Source organism: Brachyhypopomus gauderio, unplaced genomic scaffold (assembly GCF_052324685.1).
Source record: "Brachyhypopomus gauderio isolate BG-103 unplaced genomic scaffold, BGAUD_0.2 sc74, whole genome shotgun sequence".
Taxonomy (NCBI): domain Eukaryota; kingdom Metazoa; phylum Chordata; class Actinopteri; order Gymnotiformes; family Hypopomidae; genus Brachyhypopomus; species Brachyhypopomus gauderio.
Window position 1 is genome coordinate 421,114 of NW_027506895.1, and position 16,713 is coordinate 437,826.

At 46.1% G+C, this 16,713-nt stretch overlaps 2 protein-coding genes across 2 annotated transcripts; both read right to left on the bottom strand.

Moving 5' to 3' along the window:
- Window positions 1-2,385: 2,385 nt before the first annotated feature.
- Window positions 2,386-7,601, bottom strand: LOC143491394 (LIM domain transcription factor LMO4-B). Its single transcript, XM_076990348.1, has 5 exons — window positions 7,289-7,601; window positions 5,531-5,750; window positions 4,415-4,511; window positions 3,644-3,793; window positions 2,386-3,404 (listed from the first exon to the last, which is right to left on the bottom strand). The coding sequence occupies exons 2-5, from the start codon at window positions 5,746-5,748 to the stop codon at window positions 3,396-3,398; spliced, it is 474 nt and encodes a 157-aa protein (XP_076846463.1). The 5' UTR covers window positions 5,749-5,750; window positions 7,289-7,601; the 3' UTR covers window positions 2,386-3,395.
- A 2,185-nt stretch (window positions 7,602-9,786) lies between these two features.
- On the bottom strand, window positions 9,787-13,962 carry ccn1l2 (cellular communication network factor 1, like 2). The gene is made up of 5 exons (XM_076990349.1): window positions 13,538-13,962; window positions 12,332-12,545; window positions 11,686-12,018; window positions 11,403-11,602; window positions 9,787-11,210 (listed from the first exon to the last, which is right to left on the bottom strand). The coding sequence occupies exons 1-5, from the start codon at window positions 13,595-13,597 to the stop codon at window positions 10,911-10,913; spliced, it is 1,107 nt and encodes a 368-aa protein (XP_076846464.1). The 5' UTR covers window positions 13,598-13,962; the 3' UTR covers window positions 9,787-10,910.
- Between the last annotated feature and the right edge of the window lie 2,751 nt (window positions 13,963-16,713).

Consider the following 16,713-nt stretch of genomic DNA (forward strand, 5'->3'; position numbering starts at 1 on the left):
CCTCAACCCATAGGTGGACGATATTTCATCACAACATATTTTGCACGGCGCTGGGACTACAAAGGACTTGGTGATACATTTAATGCATCTCATGAGAAAAGAAGCCCCCCCCCCCCCCCCCCCAGAACTGAACCCCAATGGATGCCAAAGGAAGTGAGGCCCATGGGTGAGTCTGCATGAGAGGATATTCAATAAATGCACTGAACTGAACACACACACACACACACACACACACACACATACGAAGTGAAATCATAAATACTGAGACAAATCCCACTCTATGCTAGCTTAGGTTGTGCATCAAAAGAAACCTTTAAAAAGAGCCATGCAAATATGTGAAGGACCAATAAGATGCATGGAGACAGGTCGCCATGGCCACCATTGTCAACTACATTAGACAATAACAAATCAGTGCCAGACCTTGACCCCACCCACCTGTCATGCTCCCCAGCAAATGAAGGACAGATATAGAAAGATATGTGTGTGTGTCTGTGTGTGTGTGTGTGTGTGTGTGAAGGTGGGTGGAGTGTCAACTCAAGCAGGCTTCCATGTAGCTAATTTATTTACAGATTTAATTAGACCGATTGAGCCCTCACGGTTCTGTGTGTGTGTGTGTGTGTGTGTGTGAGAGAGAGAGAGAGAGAGAGAGAGAGAAATGTTGCCAGCGCTACACTACTTTAATTACTCTCTCCTGCTCTAGATCCCCATTCACCCACGTCTGGGGAAAAGCTTAATTAAAATCCTCATTATTTTACTTTTAATTAGTTCCCCCCTCTTTTGTTTCCTTTCACCATATGGCCATGTTCCGTGGTCAAATTAACGTAATTGAGCTAATTAAGCCGATCGCCTTAATTATTCAAAGCGTTCTGATTGGGCGACAGAGTCCCCCCTCCCCCCTCTCCATTCTCTGACATTCTCAGCTCTGCTAAGTTCACAGTTGTCAAGTCTGTCTCTCTGACACGTAGGTCCCTGCGCCCGCTCGACGGGAGCGCGCATGTCATTAGGGTAGATCTCACACCCAAGAAGAAATGTTCAAGAAAGTTCCTGTCTGACATAAACCTGACGGTGCATGCAGCGGGCGCTCTGCTTTCTGCCCTACACAGACCTATAAGACTCCGAGCTAATATTAAGCACGGGAGTGCAAAAATAAAAAGAGTTTATAGTCTTTAATGTAACACGTACTGTTCGTAAAAAAAAAGAAAAGGTCCTCGCGTGCAGGCTAGCACATGCGCCATAAAACCTTGGCTCGTTTTAAGGGCTTCACCATGTAAATGTATAAGATATGTATCAAGAGCTGTCGCACGTGCTCTCTTCACTTCCGCCCTAGAAGATGCAAAGAGGCGCAGAAGTCTGTTCTCCGTGGTTAGCGTTTAAAATATTCTTTTCTTTCTCGCTCTTTCTCTCTTTCACAGCGTGAGGCGTAGAAGCTCAGGCAATTAGACTCATTTGCATGTGTTAATATGATTAATTAGTGAGGATAAACACTTTTTCCATGACAGAAGCCGCACAGCGATCCGTACACCTGCAAACTTTTTCTGATCGTGGATAAAGCTCTTCGGCTAAGAGGCTTTTTCTCCTAGACCTGCTAATTGGCATCTGAATATGCCTGGCTAATTAGCAATATGCAGATGAGGCTTGATTGGTTTGGATTTGACGTGCGAGTTGCGGCACGGTGGGACTCGAATTGTGCCGAGGTTTTTATTTCCTTACTTATCCAGATATGAAGATGATTGTAATCGTGATCATTTGCATACGTTAATGAATTTGCCTGAATTGTTTTTAATGGAAGGTGGAATAAATAAATAAATGATCCACAATGAGCACCTACACTGACACCATGGAGAATTTCTTCTGAAAACTAAGCACACGAAGAAGCCATCCACTTTGATGGGGAACGATGCTTCAAATGAATTTGCTTTCCGTGCTCACCGCAAATCAACACAGCCTTTACATAACCAACCGAACTATTAAAACGTTGTTCATTTTTCCTACATGACTGTAGGCATCTCGGTGCAACACAGCTTATTTCCAAGTCTTGGACATCAGTTTAGGAACTTGAACTAAATATGAAAAAGTATGTAGAGACGCCAGAAAACAAACACTCGAACTCCTCCGAGAATGAAAAAATAACATCTGAATATGCGAGGTAAAAGCCAAAACTTCAAAATGACTTTGAGCTACTATTGTTTTATACTGAATCAAAGAAATTAGGCAGAATACTTGCTCAGAGATAGCGCGCGGAATGGCAGGGGGCTGCTACGGGGAGGGGGGTGCGCGAGGGGCGGAAAGTTGTGTTGTGTACTTTGATTGCGACATGGTAAACAGTTAACGAGTGCGATTGTTATGAGGCAGTGAAACGAAAGCAGTGAGCCTCTCTTAATTAGCTAGGCAGCAGATTAAGCTTTATTAAATTCAAACACGGGATCAGAGCAAAGTTCAGCCTCCCAAGTGCAAAAGTAATCGCAGATAGCACGCACACACACGCGCGCATACACAATAGCATGCGCGCACACACACTTAATTGCTTCTGTAATGGTCCAGGCTCAAGCTGAATTGTTTCTAGTCCTTGGGGTAATCAGTTTTGCACCATTGACAGTGAAGCTGATCACGAGGCAAAAACAGCAATAAACAATGAGTAGTATCATCTGCGTTGTAGAAAAGGTACCATGAGTTTATTCTGAACTGATATTTGAGGATTTTTTAAAGCAATTTATTGTATATATTTTACATCTTAAATAAATGTTATGTATTGACCATATGATTGAACCATAACACCGCAACATTAAATATGTGCATATATATATATTTATATGTATATAAAAAAGGTGTATTTACATCCCCACATCCTGAACAATGTCCAAAAGGCCTGGAGCTTGCCGTGTTTACACTGGCTACAAAACCCACACACTCTGAAGTACAGAGAGAGCAAGCACTCTAGTGCTGGGTAAGGAAAAAGCCACTTGGAACACTCCACACTGCAAAACAGGAGGGTCCCCCCTCATTTCAGTTTTCCTGTAAGTGGCAAAAAGGGGAAAAAAGAAGTCCTTGTAGTCAATGTGAAATATTCCGCCGAGTCGGTCAGAGTTCACCTCTAGCCACAAACAGTCTTGCACACCATCAGAAAACTGCTGCTTCTAGAAGAGATCGCAGAGGCAGGAGCGCTGGGAAAGGAAGGGGAGGGTCCTGTGGAGGGGCTGCTCCGGGAAGGCCGGGGTGACCTATTGACCTAATTACCCGTTGACCAGTGGGCACAAGTGCACCGGAAGTGTACGCGCAGGACAGCTGGTTAGGAGCTCCTCGGGAGGGGTGTGTGTGTGTGTGTGTGTGTGTGTGTGTGTGTGTGTACGTGGGGGGGGGGGGGTGTTCTCAGAGATGAGGAGGAAGAGGGGAGGATTTCAACAAACCTGCCAAGACAAGATATTGCTTTAGATTACAGCATACACCCGCAAACACTGCCAACTCTACTGCACGCTGTAAGGCAGACAACACAATACAACAGCAACACAAACACTGTCGACACCAACTCCCTTTAGCAATAAAGTTTCAGGAAAAGGAACTGCAACGACACATAAGCCTTCACTCTAAATGATGGCTTCTGAGGTCAGAGAGACAACAGGTTTCTAGCTGGAGGGTTCTCACTCACTTTTTGGTCAGGCAGCACAGGGTTGCCCTGCAAATGGGAGCCAATCGAGGCACCTCCTGGCCGGTCGTGTTCACAGAAGATGGTGCCGTTAACGTAGTGGAACCGGTCGCCAGGGACCAGCCGGTGTCTGCATGTCGCGCACGAGAAACACTGGGACAGAAAGAGAAGATGGAATCAACAAAGCACACTGAGAATCTGATCATTCTAGGGGTCTTGGTTCTGATCATTCTAGGGGTCTTGGTACTTACACGCACACTTCACCCATGAAAGATGTGCACTTTATAAATGGCCAATAAACCCCAACAGGGAGAATTCAGAAGCCGTGAATAGCATAGCTATCTTGTTCATTTCCAATGCACAAAAGTGTTTAAGCAGTTCTGGAAACATTCATCAGCTATTGCTCCCTTATCAGATGTCAGACTGCATTTCTTTAAGCATGATGTGCTCAGTAGTAAAACCACAGGAATCCTGCCCATTAACACTCAACCACTTGCTCTCACTTCCTCAAAATTACAGCGGAGGACTCCAGGGCAGAGGCGGGAAATCCCCCTTCCATAGACCAGTCTGGGCAGAGCCCCTCACCATGAACTTACAAGAACATTTCTGTTTTTCTGGCACGTTCCTAACGAGCATGTGTTGGAGCTTGGTCTGCTCCGGGAGGTTCTGCACACCTTTGCCCTGCTGCTGTTACGTTATTACATCGGAACAGAGAGGTGGATGTCATAAACATGTTTTCTGACAATGTGCTAACAGGGAAGCCACGGGGCTAACCTTGAGGTGGTAGACGTTGCCCTGTGCTTTCATAACCATTTCACTGGCAGGAATGGACTGTCCACATGCACTGCATGCTCCCGTATGCCCAAACAACCTGAAACACACACACACACACACACACACACACACACACACACACACACACACGTTAGCTGGAGCATATCATTATATTCAAGGGCTACATCATCTCTGATTTAAATACCACCAGCAAGATGGCTCACACATAATGACCACGTCATTAGGCACACCAGCCTTGTCAGATCAAAACTCGCCGCATCACATGATCTTCCCGCCGGGCTTTGAAGCCGCAGCGACGTCTCCCGCGCGTCGTGTTCGGCTCTACGTCAGAGAGCACGCGGAACATCTCGGAGCGCGCACCGGAGTACGGAAACGAGCCTGTCGCAGATCCCAGCTAGTGCGGCAGGTCCGGCCGAGCAAGGCTAGCTCACCGCACTGCAACTTCAGCCGATTCGTTTGCATTGTAAATCAGACGCCCGACGCAGACGTACCCTCCGGTTCTCCCCCCCCCGTCCTTGTATTAAGCACGGTGAGCCTTTAATGTACTGCAGCCTCAGTTCCGAAAGTGGTGGAGAAGGACGGGGAAGGTCTAATTGGATTTAGGGAAGTGTCTAATCCTCGTCAGGCTGAAACCACGCGGGTAGAGGCGGAGGTGCAGAGAGGAGGGTCTCTGGATTCACCCGCCGCTACTGCGTCGTGCTTTATGGACCTTTCACTAATCTTAAGTCCAAATCACCAGAACTATCCCCCTAGAAAACTCGTAACGACGTATTAAAGGAATACTCCAGTCATTTTTAACCTAGAATCTGTTGGAATAGAGCAAATATTTTGGACACATTTCCCTGCACTTAGATGGGTGGAAAAATCCACAATCTCACAAAAGTGCTTAGGCTTTCGCTAGAAGTGTGTTTCAACTTTCTCAGTTCTGGCTAAAATACACGGCAATGTGTCAAAATTGTTGTACATCGTAATCAACCACAATACAGTAGGCTACATCATAATCCCACGTCTGGGTGGGAGTAGAGGAATCCCCCCCCCCCCCCCCCCCCCCGCCGCCCCACGATGATGTTGTGCGTGATGTCGGGCACGTCTGACCTGATGTAGTCGTTCCTGCAGAGGATCATGCCCCCTTTGCTGTAGCAGGTGGTGCCGATCTCGCCCAGCTGGGCCTGGCAGCAAGAACACTTCAGGCAACGCGTGTGCCAGTACCGCTCCATGGAGAAGAGCAGGAAGCGGTCGGAGATGCGGCCGCCGCAGCCCGCGCAGGCCCGGGGGGGCGTGCACCCGCCGCCCGCCGCCTGGCTGTTCACCATGCCTGTGGAAGGTCGAAGGTCACGGGGGTCAGGGGTTAGTACGGAGGGACGGGTGACGGCGGACGGGTGTGCCACCCCAACGGTGCTGGCCCACGAGCGGATCAGGCCGGGACGCTCCAAGAGCTAATTTGAGTTCTGACTCTACGTGGACAGTAGCATCCATGAGGTGACATGACGGCTCGCTGTAGGCAAATTAGTGATGATGTACAAGATTATGGTTCAATGGATCCGTTTTACTATGCTGGGGGGTTGGGAGACTTAAACTGAAGCAGCTTAGGCAGTATACTCGTCTGTCTGTGTGTCTGTCCATCTGTCTGTCTGTCTGTCTGTCCATCCACCCATCGTTAAAGAACCTGTATAATCACATTAAGTTTTTTTTTACCTCTCCAAAAAACCAGTACTCAAGGTGCAGGTGTAGTAGTAGATTATTGTAGCCCACCTTTTGTATGCTTTACAGACACAGAACCAGGCGTTTTACGGAGATACACACCTATTACTCTTCTCTAGGGCACTGTACACAAAACCTCCATACACCTATTAGCCTGCATAAATGAATAAACCTGTACGTTTAGTAATATTTATGTTAGTGGCTGCAGACAGCTACAAGAAGGCAGCCTTGATCATGTTAATTTATGGCATACCTAGATTAAGGCTTGATATGAATGGGTCTCTCATCAGATCATATGTAATCTGATATGTAAACATTTGTCAAATTAACTCAACTGTGCGGTCGAGTGAAAGAGCTGGGGGAAGCTTAGTGTGGCCAGTCAAGCTTAATGTTGGTCACCATCAGTGATCATACACAGTTGTAAAAATACTCCATACCTCTACAGATTGTGGAATTGACCGATATAAAATAGTTCTTTAATCCGAATGGTAGGTCCAAGTGATTAATGAGGTTTCGGATAGAAATTACAGACTCAAAACAAGATTTTGCATGCTGCCAGCCTTCATATTTAAACAATTTTCTGGACTACTGTAAGTGAAACAATCAAGCGATCCGTTTGTGTTTCTGTTCGCGGTCCAACCCTAGACAACGTCATTAACTTTTAGACAGATGGTCACGGTTTCCAAAACTGGCTCATCATTAATGGTCGCTGTACTTTCTCTGGGCATTTAAAACGTCCAGACACAGAATGATGAGATTACTGTGAAGGCAGATAAACAGTGCAGGACGTTTATTTATGTGTTTAGTTGGAGGGGGCGACGCATTACAGTCACAAAGAAAAACAATAACCAACTACGGACAAAACTACAATAACTATAATCCAATGATGTTACATTAATAGACACTACCACCCCCAGCCCACCCCCGCCCATATAGCAACTTAAGAGTTATTGTTTTATTATAATTTATTTTATTATTAAATTATTTATTACCGCCGCCAAGGTACTCTGCGTCTGTCTGCTACAAAGCGAATACTACTGAGTATATAAACCTACAGAAATACAGAAGTCTGACTTACATCTTGAACTTCGTTCTAAACTCTATACGTGAAAACGAGAACGATATCAAAAACAGGATGAGGTAGCCACTCACCTTTAACTTTTGTTAGTTTTGCCACGAAGTGATAAACTGTCCGAAGGGAAGACGCTAATAACAATTTTCTAACGATCGCAATAACGTCCGCAATAACAGTCAAACTAACACAAATTTAATTTACGACAGATCACGAGACTGAACTGCGGTGCTGCAAGCCAGTCGCTTTAGTTAACAGAATTATACTCATCATCAGAGGGTTAAAACGAACGGCTACCTTAGTCTAGATATCGTTAAATCGTTGAATAAATGCGGTTTTTCCCCCCCGAACATCAACGCCGCGAGACTGTTTGAGCAACTCTGAACACGACCTGCGTTGTGTGGCGTCATTTATAGCGTTGCACCGTGACGCAATGGAGTTGTAGACTGTGTGGCCAGTGAAATTTGGATGGGGGGGCGTGGTACACGATTGTACATTTTAATCTTGTCCAAGCATTTTTATCATGATATTGTCCGGATAAACTCAGAGTATCCTGAACATAGTGCCTTTTTTTATCAGACTTGGACGTTTTCACTAGATCCCGGTACATCTGTGTGCTCCTCTCTGGACTTCTGGTATCATTAAAATAATATAAGCTTTAGTAGGCTATATACAACTTCACCGACTCATGTAATCTATAAAGCAAACATTAAACGAAGTAGGGGTTTCTCTTCACATCGGGCAAACTTTAAGCCAGAATACACTTATAGGTCAGTAACAGTAGCAATGTGGAAAAAAAGACTTTTAACATATTCTAAATATTTTAAATATATTCTACAAGAATATTTGCATTCGAGTCTGTTCAGAACGTTTGCACACACTCGCGTGCTGCACAAGGTCTGTTCTCTCAAGACTTCCACTAGGGTGCAGCACAGATTCATTGAGTGTAGGCTGCGCGTCATACCACACGGACATAACTCGATTTAGGACGTGACCGTTTTCAGTCTCCAAGTGCACTTTTGGCATGCAGAGTTATTGACACTTTATTCTGTTTCGTAATCAATGACTTATTCGGTGTATTATATATTTTCTTGTTTGTTGATTCATTCTAAAGGATTTTAGGCCTACATATATTTTAATTTCGGTCCCTTATGTTTTCTAACCCTATTAGCCACACAGGAAAGCATTTTTTGCTGTGTATTCTCTTTACCCCGACTCAAAATAATTATTAGAATGATTTACTCGATATCTGTCTATTCTGAAATGATGTCTGGTTGCACTCTCTCATGGCTCTCTGAATGCGCACAGACAAATTAAACTTTTTATATATTTTTTTCTTAGATATTACAAAAAATCTGGGGTTCGTATTCTGCAAGAACTTCAAGAAATGGGAGTTAAATGGTTTACTGATAGCATAACGGAATGTGGGATGATTTATTATACTACCAATAAAATATTTTCGGCGATAAAGCAAACGTTTCAATGCATTCTTATTTTAAAAAGAAAATAAATGATTTTGGCCTATGCAGAACATTCCCTAAATAAAATTACTATTCCCTCGAATGGATTGCCAAGTATACATGTTCAGAACATAATGCAGGCCAAACATTTATCATTAGTAAACCTCTCCCCATATCTCCCACCGTTCTCCATTCAAACTGCGCATCTGAAATCTAGGTCAGCCATCCATTAGCCTGAAATTAGTCCAACACAGGCTGCCCATCCGCACTCCAGCAGGGCACGTGTGTTTCGCTAGAGGGCGACTCCAAACCAGCAGACAGGAGGATCGCCTTCCTGTCCCCGCCCCTGACTCCGCCCCTGACTCCACCCCTAATTCCGCCCCACACTCTGCCTCACTGTCATGGCCATTTGTCAAGTGCTTGTGGTCACCAAGGGACACTGTGGGAAGTTTGCAAGTTCTGCAAACATGTGAGACCTTTAGGTTCACGGGGGGCTCAGGGCAAATACAGAAAACATACATGCAATTTACCTCACGCGTGACGCTAGCAAGAGGATTGTATGGCTGTGGTCATGGAGATAGCTTTACACACCATGGCCCAACTTCCAGTTGATAATTATCTTTGCTTTTTAACATTACTAGTAAACATTGCTTTTTGCATAACTCAATTGAATTCTGCATACATTCTTCATATTTTATATAATAGTATTTTATTCTGATTTTCTGTGTAGTCTGAGTCGCTACACACAAGTGCCCACATGAAGCACCCTGGAATCCTGAGACGGAAGGAGAACCTGATTCATGCATCCGGTCAAATAATGTTTTCACCTTGAAATCAGACCTATTCTGGCTAGGTCTGCACCCTCAGCTCCTGCGACATAGCCTGACTTCCTGCGAGTGCTGTGGTACGTAGGTGTGATATGGCTAGTCTATGCTTAGTTGTTTGTGTGTGTGTGTGTGTGTCTGCATGTGTATGGAGCACATGCCTGAGTGAAATGGTATGAAGAGAAAGGAGAGGGGGAGAACTGTCTGGAATTTCGGAGCAGGTTGTGAGTTTGTGCCGCCGAGTTGCATTGTGTGCAGAGGGAGGAAGAAGACACGAGAATCCGAAATGGGCAGCCGTGCGAAACTTTAATTCACTTTCTATCTTACTATCAACTCTATTAGACACATAAAACAAACAGACGCTTTCCTTTCAATAGTACATTTAATATACTGTATCGAACATTGACACAGAAGATCAAAATCATTCATGGCAAACACAGGAAGTACATAAACTGAGAGAGAGTGTAACGCACGCCCCGTAAAAAGGAGCTGTCTCTTCAGAAACACACCCACTCCACTAAGAGTGAAGCCTGTCTACTGCATCTAGTCAAAAAACACAAATGCGAATCTAATACAGTCTTCTTTACAGATAACTCAACCTTGTACATAACAAAGTACGTTGTCTTTGAAAATATCTATACTCCTGTAGGTTTTAAGTGAAACTGCATATTAGGACAGCAGAGAACTGACAGATGTATTAGCTTAATGAGAAGGGTGAACATGTATCTTCTGGAATCTTCTGGAAGTGGTTCTTCTGGAATTCTGACTAACCTGTCAGAATCTGTCTCGGGTGGACCCACCTTGTGTCATAAACATGAATGTTATGGAAGACCAAACTGTGCCTGGAGTTACGTCCATGACCCCCAATAGTCTCAGTTCTTTGGTTGAAGGGACATAGTGCATTTCATCATTACCTGCCGACTACGACAGGAAGTCATTATTTATTAAGAAAAATGCGGAAGTCGGGAGCAGAGAATAAATAAGACAAACCTTCTTGTATAATATTTAATTACAAAACATGCAGGTTTGGGTTTAGAAAGGCCCAAGAGGAGCCCAGAACTGACAACCAGAAGTCCAATGGATCAACAAGTGTGTTCAGTTCGAGGGACTCACTGGAGTCAGCATGTCTCTGTCAGAGTCTCTCTGGAGGGCCTGGGGGCTGATCCGAGATCAGTCTCAGGATGGCTTAAGTTAAGCAGGGGAGAAGCACCCCTTTGTGAGGCAGCTTAAGTATGAAGTGTAAACTCTGTAACGTTCTGCACGCAAGTCTACCAGGAGATACGAAGATGGCGAGAGGTCTTAGGAACGACAGTGGGGGGAAGTGAGTGTGTCTTCTGCCTTGCAGAGCACTCTTTTCGTTTGTCTTAGGGAGTGAAGGCGATTCTGAGTGCGCGCGGCCATTGCGCGCGCTCGCGCGATCAGCGGGAGAACGTGTGTACGTCGTTGCGAAGGCTAACGGAAGGCGCCGCCTCGTCGCCGTCGCAGTGCCTCCTGCCGCAGCGGCAGCGCCGGATCCACATGACGTTGCGCGTGACGCTCTCGCCGTCCGGGCAGCGGAAGCGCATGCGCACCGTGCGTGACTCGGACGGCCGACAGCACCTGCCGTCCGAGCACGAGCCGCACGTCCGCGGTCGGTAGCGCCTCACCGTGCTGCAGCCGGCGAACGTGATGTGCTCGGGCTCGCGCGACCTCGCGGCCCGCACGCATTTCTTCCCCCTCTGAACAAACGCGGAAACATGTTACGTTTAATTTGATTACAACGTGCAGTATGCGCATGTCTTTATACAAAAATGACCAAATTTTCAAGTTTTCTGGCCCTTGACTTTACGCTTAAACGCAGCTAAATCTGCAGAAAGTGTGTATCTCGTAGGTGTGTATCCGTCCAGTACAGACGTGGACGGCCGCCTTACCCTGACCACGGGGGTGACGTCACACTTGCGGACCTGACAGAGGCGTGTTTCCCGGACCAGCTTGCACCGCGGGTTGCTGTTGGTGACACGGCTGGAGATGCCAAACCCGCAGGGGGACGAGCACCGGGACCAGTCTGTGGTCTGCGGGTAGCATTCGGACGAAGGGGAGGGAAGTCCCCACACAGCTGGCCCCGCCCACTCTGCACAGAACAGGATACAGGCATCGCGTTTACCTGATGTCATTTAGCAGTTTGCCTTTCGATAAAGTTGCATGCAGCCTCACCTTGGAAGGCGTCTCCGTTAGCTCGGCGAGCGCCGGGCGGCCATACCAGCATGCCGATGTGGTTGGCGTGGGAGTGTGGGAGTGGGGGCGGTGTGTCCTCTCTGATGTGATTGTCGTCATCACACACCCAACTCTGGCAGCAGTGCCCGGGGGGCGTCTCTAGACGCGGGCTGGCACAGTGCCCCCGGGGCAGGAGCAGCGGCTGGGGGCAGACGGGCACACAGCCCACCACGCCGTCTGTACAGCTGCAACGGTGTTCACAGCGCAGTTGGAAGTCCTCACCATGTTGGACCACCTGCCCACCAAACTCACACGGACGACCGTGAGCGGCAGCTGAGGGAATATACACCACACATCGCACACACACCACATACACACACACACATCACATACACACCACACACATACACACACCACACAAACACACACACACACGCACACACACGACGCATACATGCATACATTCATACATTCAATAAGATTTAATGTTTATAATTACTCAATGTGTACACAGCGTCTATTTGTCAACAATGTAAACACACACAGTGTAATGTAAATACTAAAATGCTGAGCTGAATATGTTTTAATCACAGTAATAATTCAAATTCACGTTTGCACACAGCCCCCTTGCCCTGTCCATCATCACCTCGGCAGACGCCGCGGTAGGGGTCTCCTCCGGCCCCTAGGTGGCAGTGCAGGCCCTTGATGTGGTCACAAGGTTTGTCCGGGCCACAGTCCTGGTTGAACTGTTGCGCACACACCTTACAACACCCACACTCATCCAGCACCCAGCTTACTCCCACTGGACAGGAGGGAGGGGACGGGGGGCAGGAGCACGGTGCAGAACAGCCTCCTGACATCTGGCAAAGCACAGCAGGGGGGTGGAGAGCGGGTGAAGGAACAGCTCATAATGACATAATGTACTGAAATCACCAGTCAGATAAAAGACATTCAGTATTGGTGGATGGTTTAGACAAGTGATATGTATAGGCTGTGTGGAATTAGTAAACCGGTTCTTGTGGTATGAAATTGCAATTGAATACAAGGTGACATTTTTATCTTCTGCTTGGATGGAATGTGATAGTTTTGACTGGGAAAAGAAACTCTTCTTGCTCCCACAGTGCAGTGTGGCGATAAATCTGCTAACCAGTGTTCACTAGCAGTAGAAATACCTGAACGGGCTGGTGGCCAGAGCGAATACCGCATGTACTCCTGAGAGTATACCACATGTACTTCTGAGAGTATACCACATAGACTCTTGAGAGTATACCACATGGACTCCTGAGAGTATACCACATGGACTCCTGAGAGTATACCACTTGAACTCTTGAGAGTATACCACATGTACTCATGAGAGAGTCACACGGGCTTTAACTGTCGAAGCCTGAACTTATATGAACTCATGTTGCCATTCAGCCTGAGGACTGTTTGCTTTTACCCTAAAGGTCCGTGGTAGGAATCAGCTGTCTTCCAAGTGTGGTTCTTAAACAAATGATATTAATAATCAGATATGCGCTTTTTGATGAAGATCATTGTCTGAATACTGTCTTATCTACAGAGGTTATAATATCTGCAAACATATCATGCACATTAAGAGAACCCACAATAATTTATGGACTTCAGTGATTTTATCTCTGTCTGCAGGCATTACTGCAAATTACAGTCATGCTGGCAATAAGAACTGAAATATTAAATCTGTCTCGTTTGATGGAAGAGATGATAATAAGCAGCACCTGAGCCCTGAGGTGTTTAAGCACACGTACGTTGCAATGTGAAGTATCTAAATGAAGAGTTCCTACAGCACCTCTGAAATGCAGACACAGTGGAATCTCAGTGGATTTCACATACTCACTCTGTCTGCGGCACAGACACTAGCTGCCATTAGCAGGACAATGCCCAGAACTGTCTCCATGCTTCCAGTCCGAGGAGAATTACGAACAGCCCCCGTAAATACCAAGGTCCCCAGAAAGAAAAACAAATTGAGATTCCAGGTAACGATGAAGAGACGATCAGTCCATAAAACAGCTTAGAGGAACCAAGCCAGCTCACGGCTCCCCAAACAGAGTCAGTCGGCTGTCCACGGAGTGGTCTGTACACGGAGTGGTCTGTCCACAGAGTGGTCTGTACACAGAGTGGTCTGTACACGGAGTGGTCTGTTGACCTGCTTCGCTTCTCAAACACTGGGAGACGAAAGAACAGGTAGAACTGCAGAGTTCAGTCCAAAGAGAGCCGGTATCAATGTAGAACTCACAGAGCCCTGTCCTGTCTTAGGGGAATTACAGCTGGTGCAGGTCACCTTATAGGCAAGGGGAGTGGGGGTGATGGGGGGGGGGGGGGGGGAGAGGGAGAGAGAGAGAGAGAGAGGCCCCTCTGACATAAGCACACAGAGGAGAGCAAGGAAACATGACCAAATGACACATACACACACACACACACACACACAATTTGGTAGAAGCTAACTATATGCATATTTTAAAAGAACGGATCCTAAACCATCATTCACTCAACAAAGGAGTTGTTGCTGTGTGCTGTGTTCTGCAGCAGTCCAAAAACATGTGTGTTATAGTGGAAGAACTGAGCCGGGGAGGGAGCTCCCCCTGAGGAAGGCTTTTCCTTTGTATTAGGAAGTAGTGATGCAGATGCAGGAGAAAATCCCCATAAACAACTCGACAGGTTTTCGACAAATTCTAAACACACACGCTGCCAGATAGAATCTCTCACACGCATTTACGCTTTTCAGGAAACTGGCTGGTTCCCATATTGTGGCTGGGAAGACTTCACAATCCCATTGTCGTGTGTGTAGGGCTTTAAAGCTGCACCTCCTCGCAGAGAACGAAGACCTTGCAGAGGACGAATATCTCACAGAGACTGAAGACCTCACAGAGGAAGAAGACCTTGCAGAGAAAGAAGACCTCGCAGGGGATGAAGACCTCACAGAAGAAGGAGACCTCGCAGGGGGAAAAGACCTCACAGATAACAAAGACCTCACAGAGAATGAAGACCTCACAGAGGAAGAATACCTCACAGGAGACAAAGACCTTGCAGAGAACAAAGACCTCTCAGGGGAGGAAGACCTCTCAGACAAAGATCTCACAGAGAAAGAGCTGAGACACTCTGTGTCTTGTCTTTCAAGCACTAATTGTGTCAACCACACGGTTATCCAGCAGGATGTGATAGCATGATCAGATTATATGCCTCACTGTGTTAGCATGATCAGACATTAGGTCTGACTATGATAGCATGATCGAAATTGTAGGTCTGAATGTGTTAGTATGATTCCAAATAATCTAAAGAACTAGTATGATCTTACGCTACCTTTATTTGGTTTAACACCACACGTAAGAACTCCAGCAATGTCCTATAACTACATTATTGTGTTCAGTCTGTCTAATGGAGGAATACTTAGCATTGCACTATAAAAATCACTTCTAATATGAGTTATGAAACTAGGGTCAGTGCTTAACAGAACTGGCAGAGCAGGTGTTGAGGTGCCACATCTCTCCAGGTGAGTGTGACCTCAGGGAGAAAAAGGTGACAGCTAAGGAGCACTGCTATACTTTCTCAAAGCTTTTCTGCTACTGAAAGCTTGTCTGCTACTGAATGCTTGTCTGCTACTGAAAGCTTGTCTGCTACTGAAAGTTTGTCTGCTACTGAATGTTTGTCTGCTACTGAAAGCTTGTGTGCTATTGAATGCTTGTCTGCTACTGAATGCTTGTCTACTACTGAAAGTTTGTCTGCTACTGAATGCTTGTCTGCTACTGAAAGTTTGTCTGCTACTAAATGTTTGTCTGCTACTGAATGCTTGTCTGCTACTGAATGTTTGTCTGCTACTGAATGCTTGTCTGCTACTGAATGCTTGTCTGCTACTGAAAGCTTGTCTACTACTGAAAGCTTGTCTGCTACTGAATGCTTGTCTGCTACTGAATGCTTGTCTGCTACTGAATGCTTGTCTGCTACTGAAAGCTTGTCTGCTACTGAATGCTTGTCTGCTACTGAATGCTTGTCTGCTACTGAAAGCTTGTCTACTACTGAAAGCTTGTCTGCTACTGAATGCTTGTCTGCTACTGAAAGCTTGTCTGCTACTGAATGCTTGTCTGCTACTGAATGCTTGTCTGCTACTGAAAGTTTGTCTGCTACTGAATGCTTGTCTGCTACTGAATGCTTGTCTGCTACTGAAAGTTTTTCTGCTACTGAATGCTTGTCTGCTACTGAAAGTTTGTCTGCTACTAAATGTTTGTCTGCTACTGAATGCTTGTCTGCTACTGAATGTTTGTCTGATACTGAATGCTTGTCTGCTACTGAATGCTTGTCTGCTACTGAAAGCTTGTCTACTACTGAAAGCTTGTCTGCTACTGAATGCTTGTCTGCTACTGAATGCTTGTCTGCTACTGAAAGCTTGTCTGCTACTGAATGCTTGTCTGCTACTGAATGCTTGTCTGCTACTGAATGCTTGTCTGCTACTGAATGCTTGTCTGCTACTGAAAGCTTGTCTGCTACTGAATGCTTGTCTGCTACTGAATGCTTGTCTGCTACTGAATGCTTGTCTGCTACTGAATGCTTGTCTGCTACTGAAAGTTTGTCTGCAACTGAATGCTTGTCTGCTACTGAATGCTTGTCTGCTACTGAATGCTTGTCTAGTACTGAATGCTTGTCCCTATGTGTTATGTCCATTACTGAATGCTTGCTGGGACCTTACTGCCGTTACACAGCGATCCGAGAGGAACAGACATGAATGTGGCGCTGAAGAGGAGGGGAAGAGTGAAGCCCAACCTGAACAGCGGGGGCGTAGGTGTGTGTGTCCATACACCTGTGCATGCGTGCGTGTGCGAACTGCTAGCTGGGTAGGCAACAGGTGCCCGTCCACATTAATGTAGCATAGAGGACAAGTGCTTGTGTTTCGTGTGTTTTTGGGCGTGTGCGTGTACCCTACTAGATGAGTCAGGGTTTAACTGACACGTGTGCATATGTGCGTGTGTGTGTGTGGTCAGAACCAGAGATGTAAGCCTTTATACATAAACAGGCCCGGCC

Bases quoted from the DNA above. Each gene is read 5' to 3' on its own strand.
- LOC143491394 (XM_076990348.1), bottom strand. From the start codon at position 5,748: ATGGTGAACAGCCAGGCGGCGGGCGGCGGGTGCACGCCCCCCCGGGCC. The intron at 4,512-5,530 runs GTCAGACGTGCC...TGTGTGTTTCAG, and splicing joins TGCAGGAACGACTACATCAG to GTTGTTTGGGCATACGGGAG. The intron at 3,794-4,414 runs GTTAGCCCCGTG...TTTCTGTCCCAG, and splicing joins GCAACGTCTACCACCTCAAG to TGTTTCTCGTGCGCGACATG.
- ccn1l2 (XM_076990349.1), bottom strand. From the start codon at position 13,597: ATGGAGACAGTTCTGGGCATTGTCCTGCTAATGGCAGCTAGTGTCTGT. The intron at 12,019-12,331 runs GTGATGATGGAC...ATATTCCCTCAG, and splicing joins CTACCGCGGCGTCTGCCGAG to CTGCCGCTCACGGTCGTCCG. The intron at 11,211-11,402 runs GTAAGGCGGCCG...GCGTTTGTTCAG, and splicing joins ACGTCACCCCCGTGGTCAGG to AGGGGGAAGAAATGCGTGCG.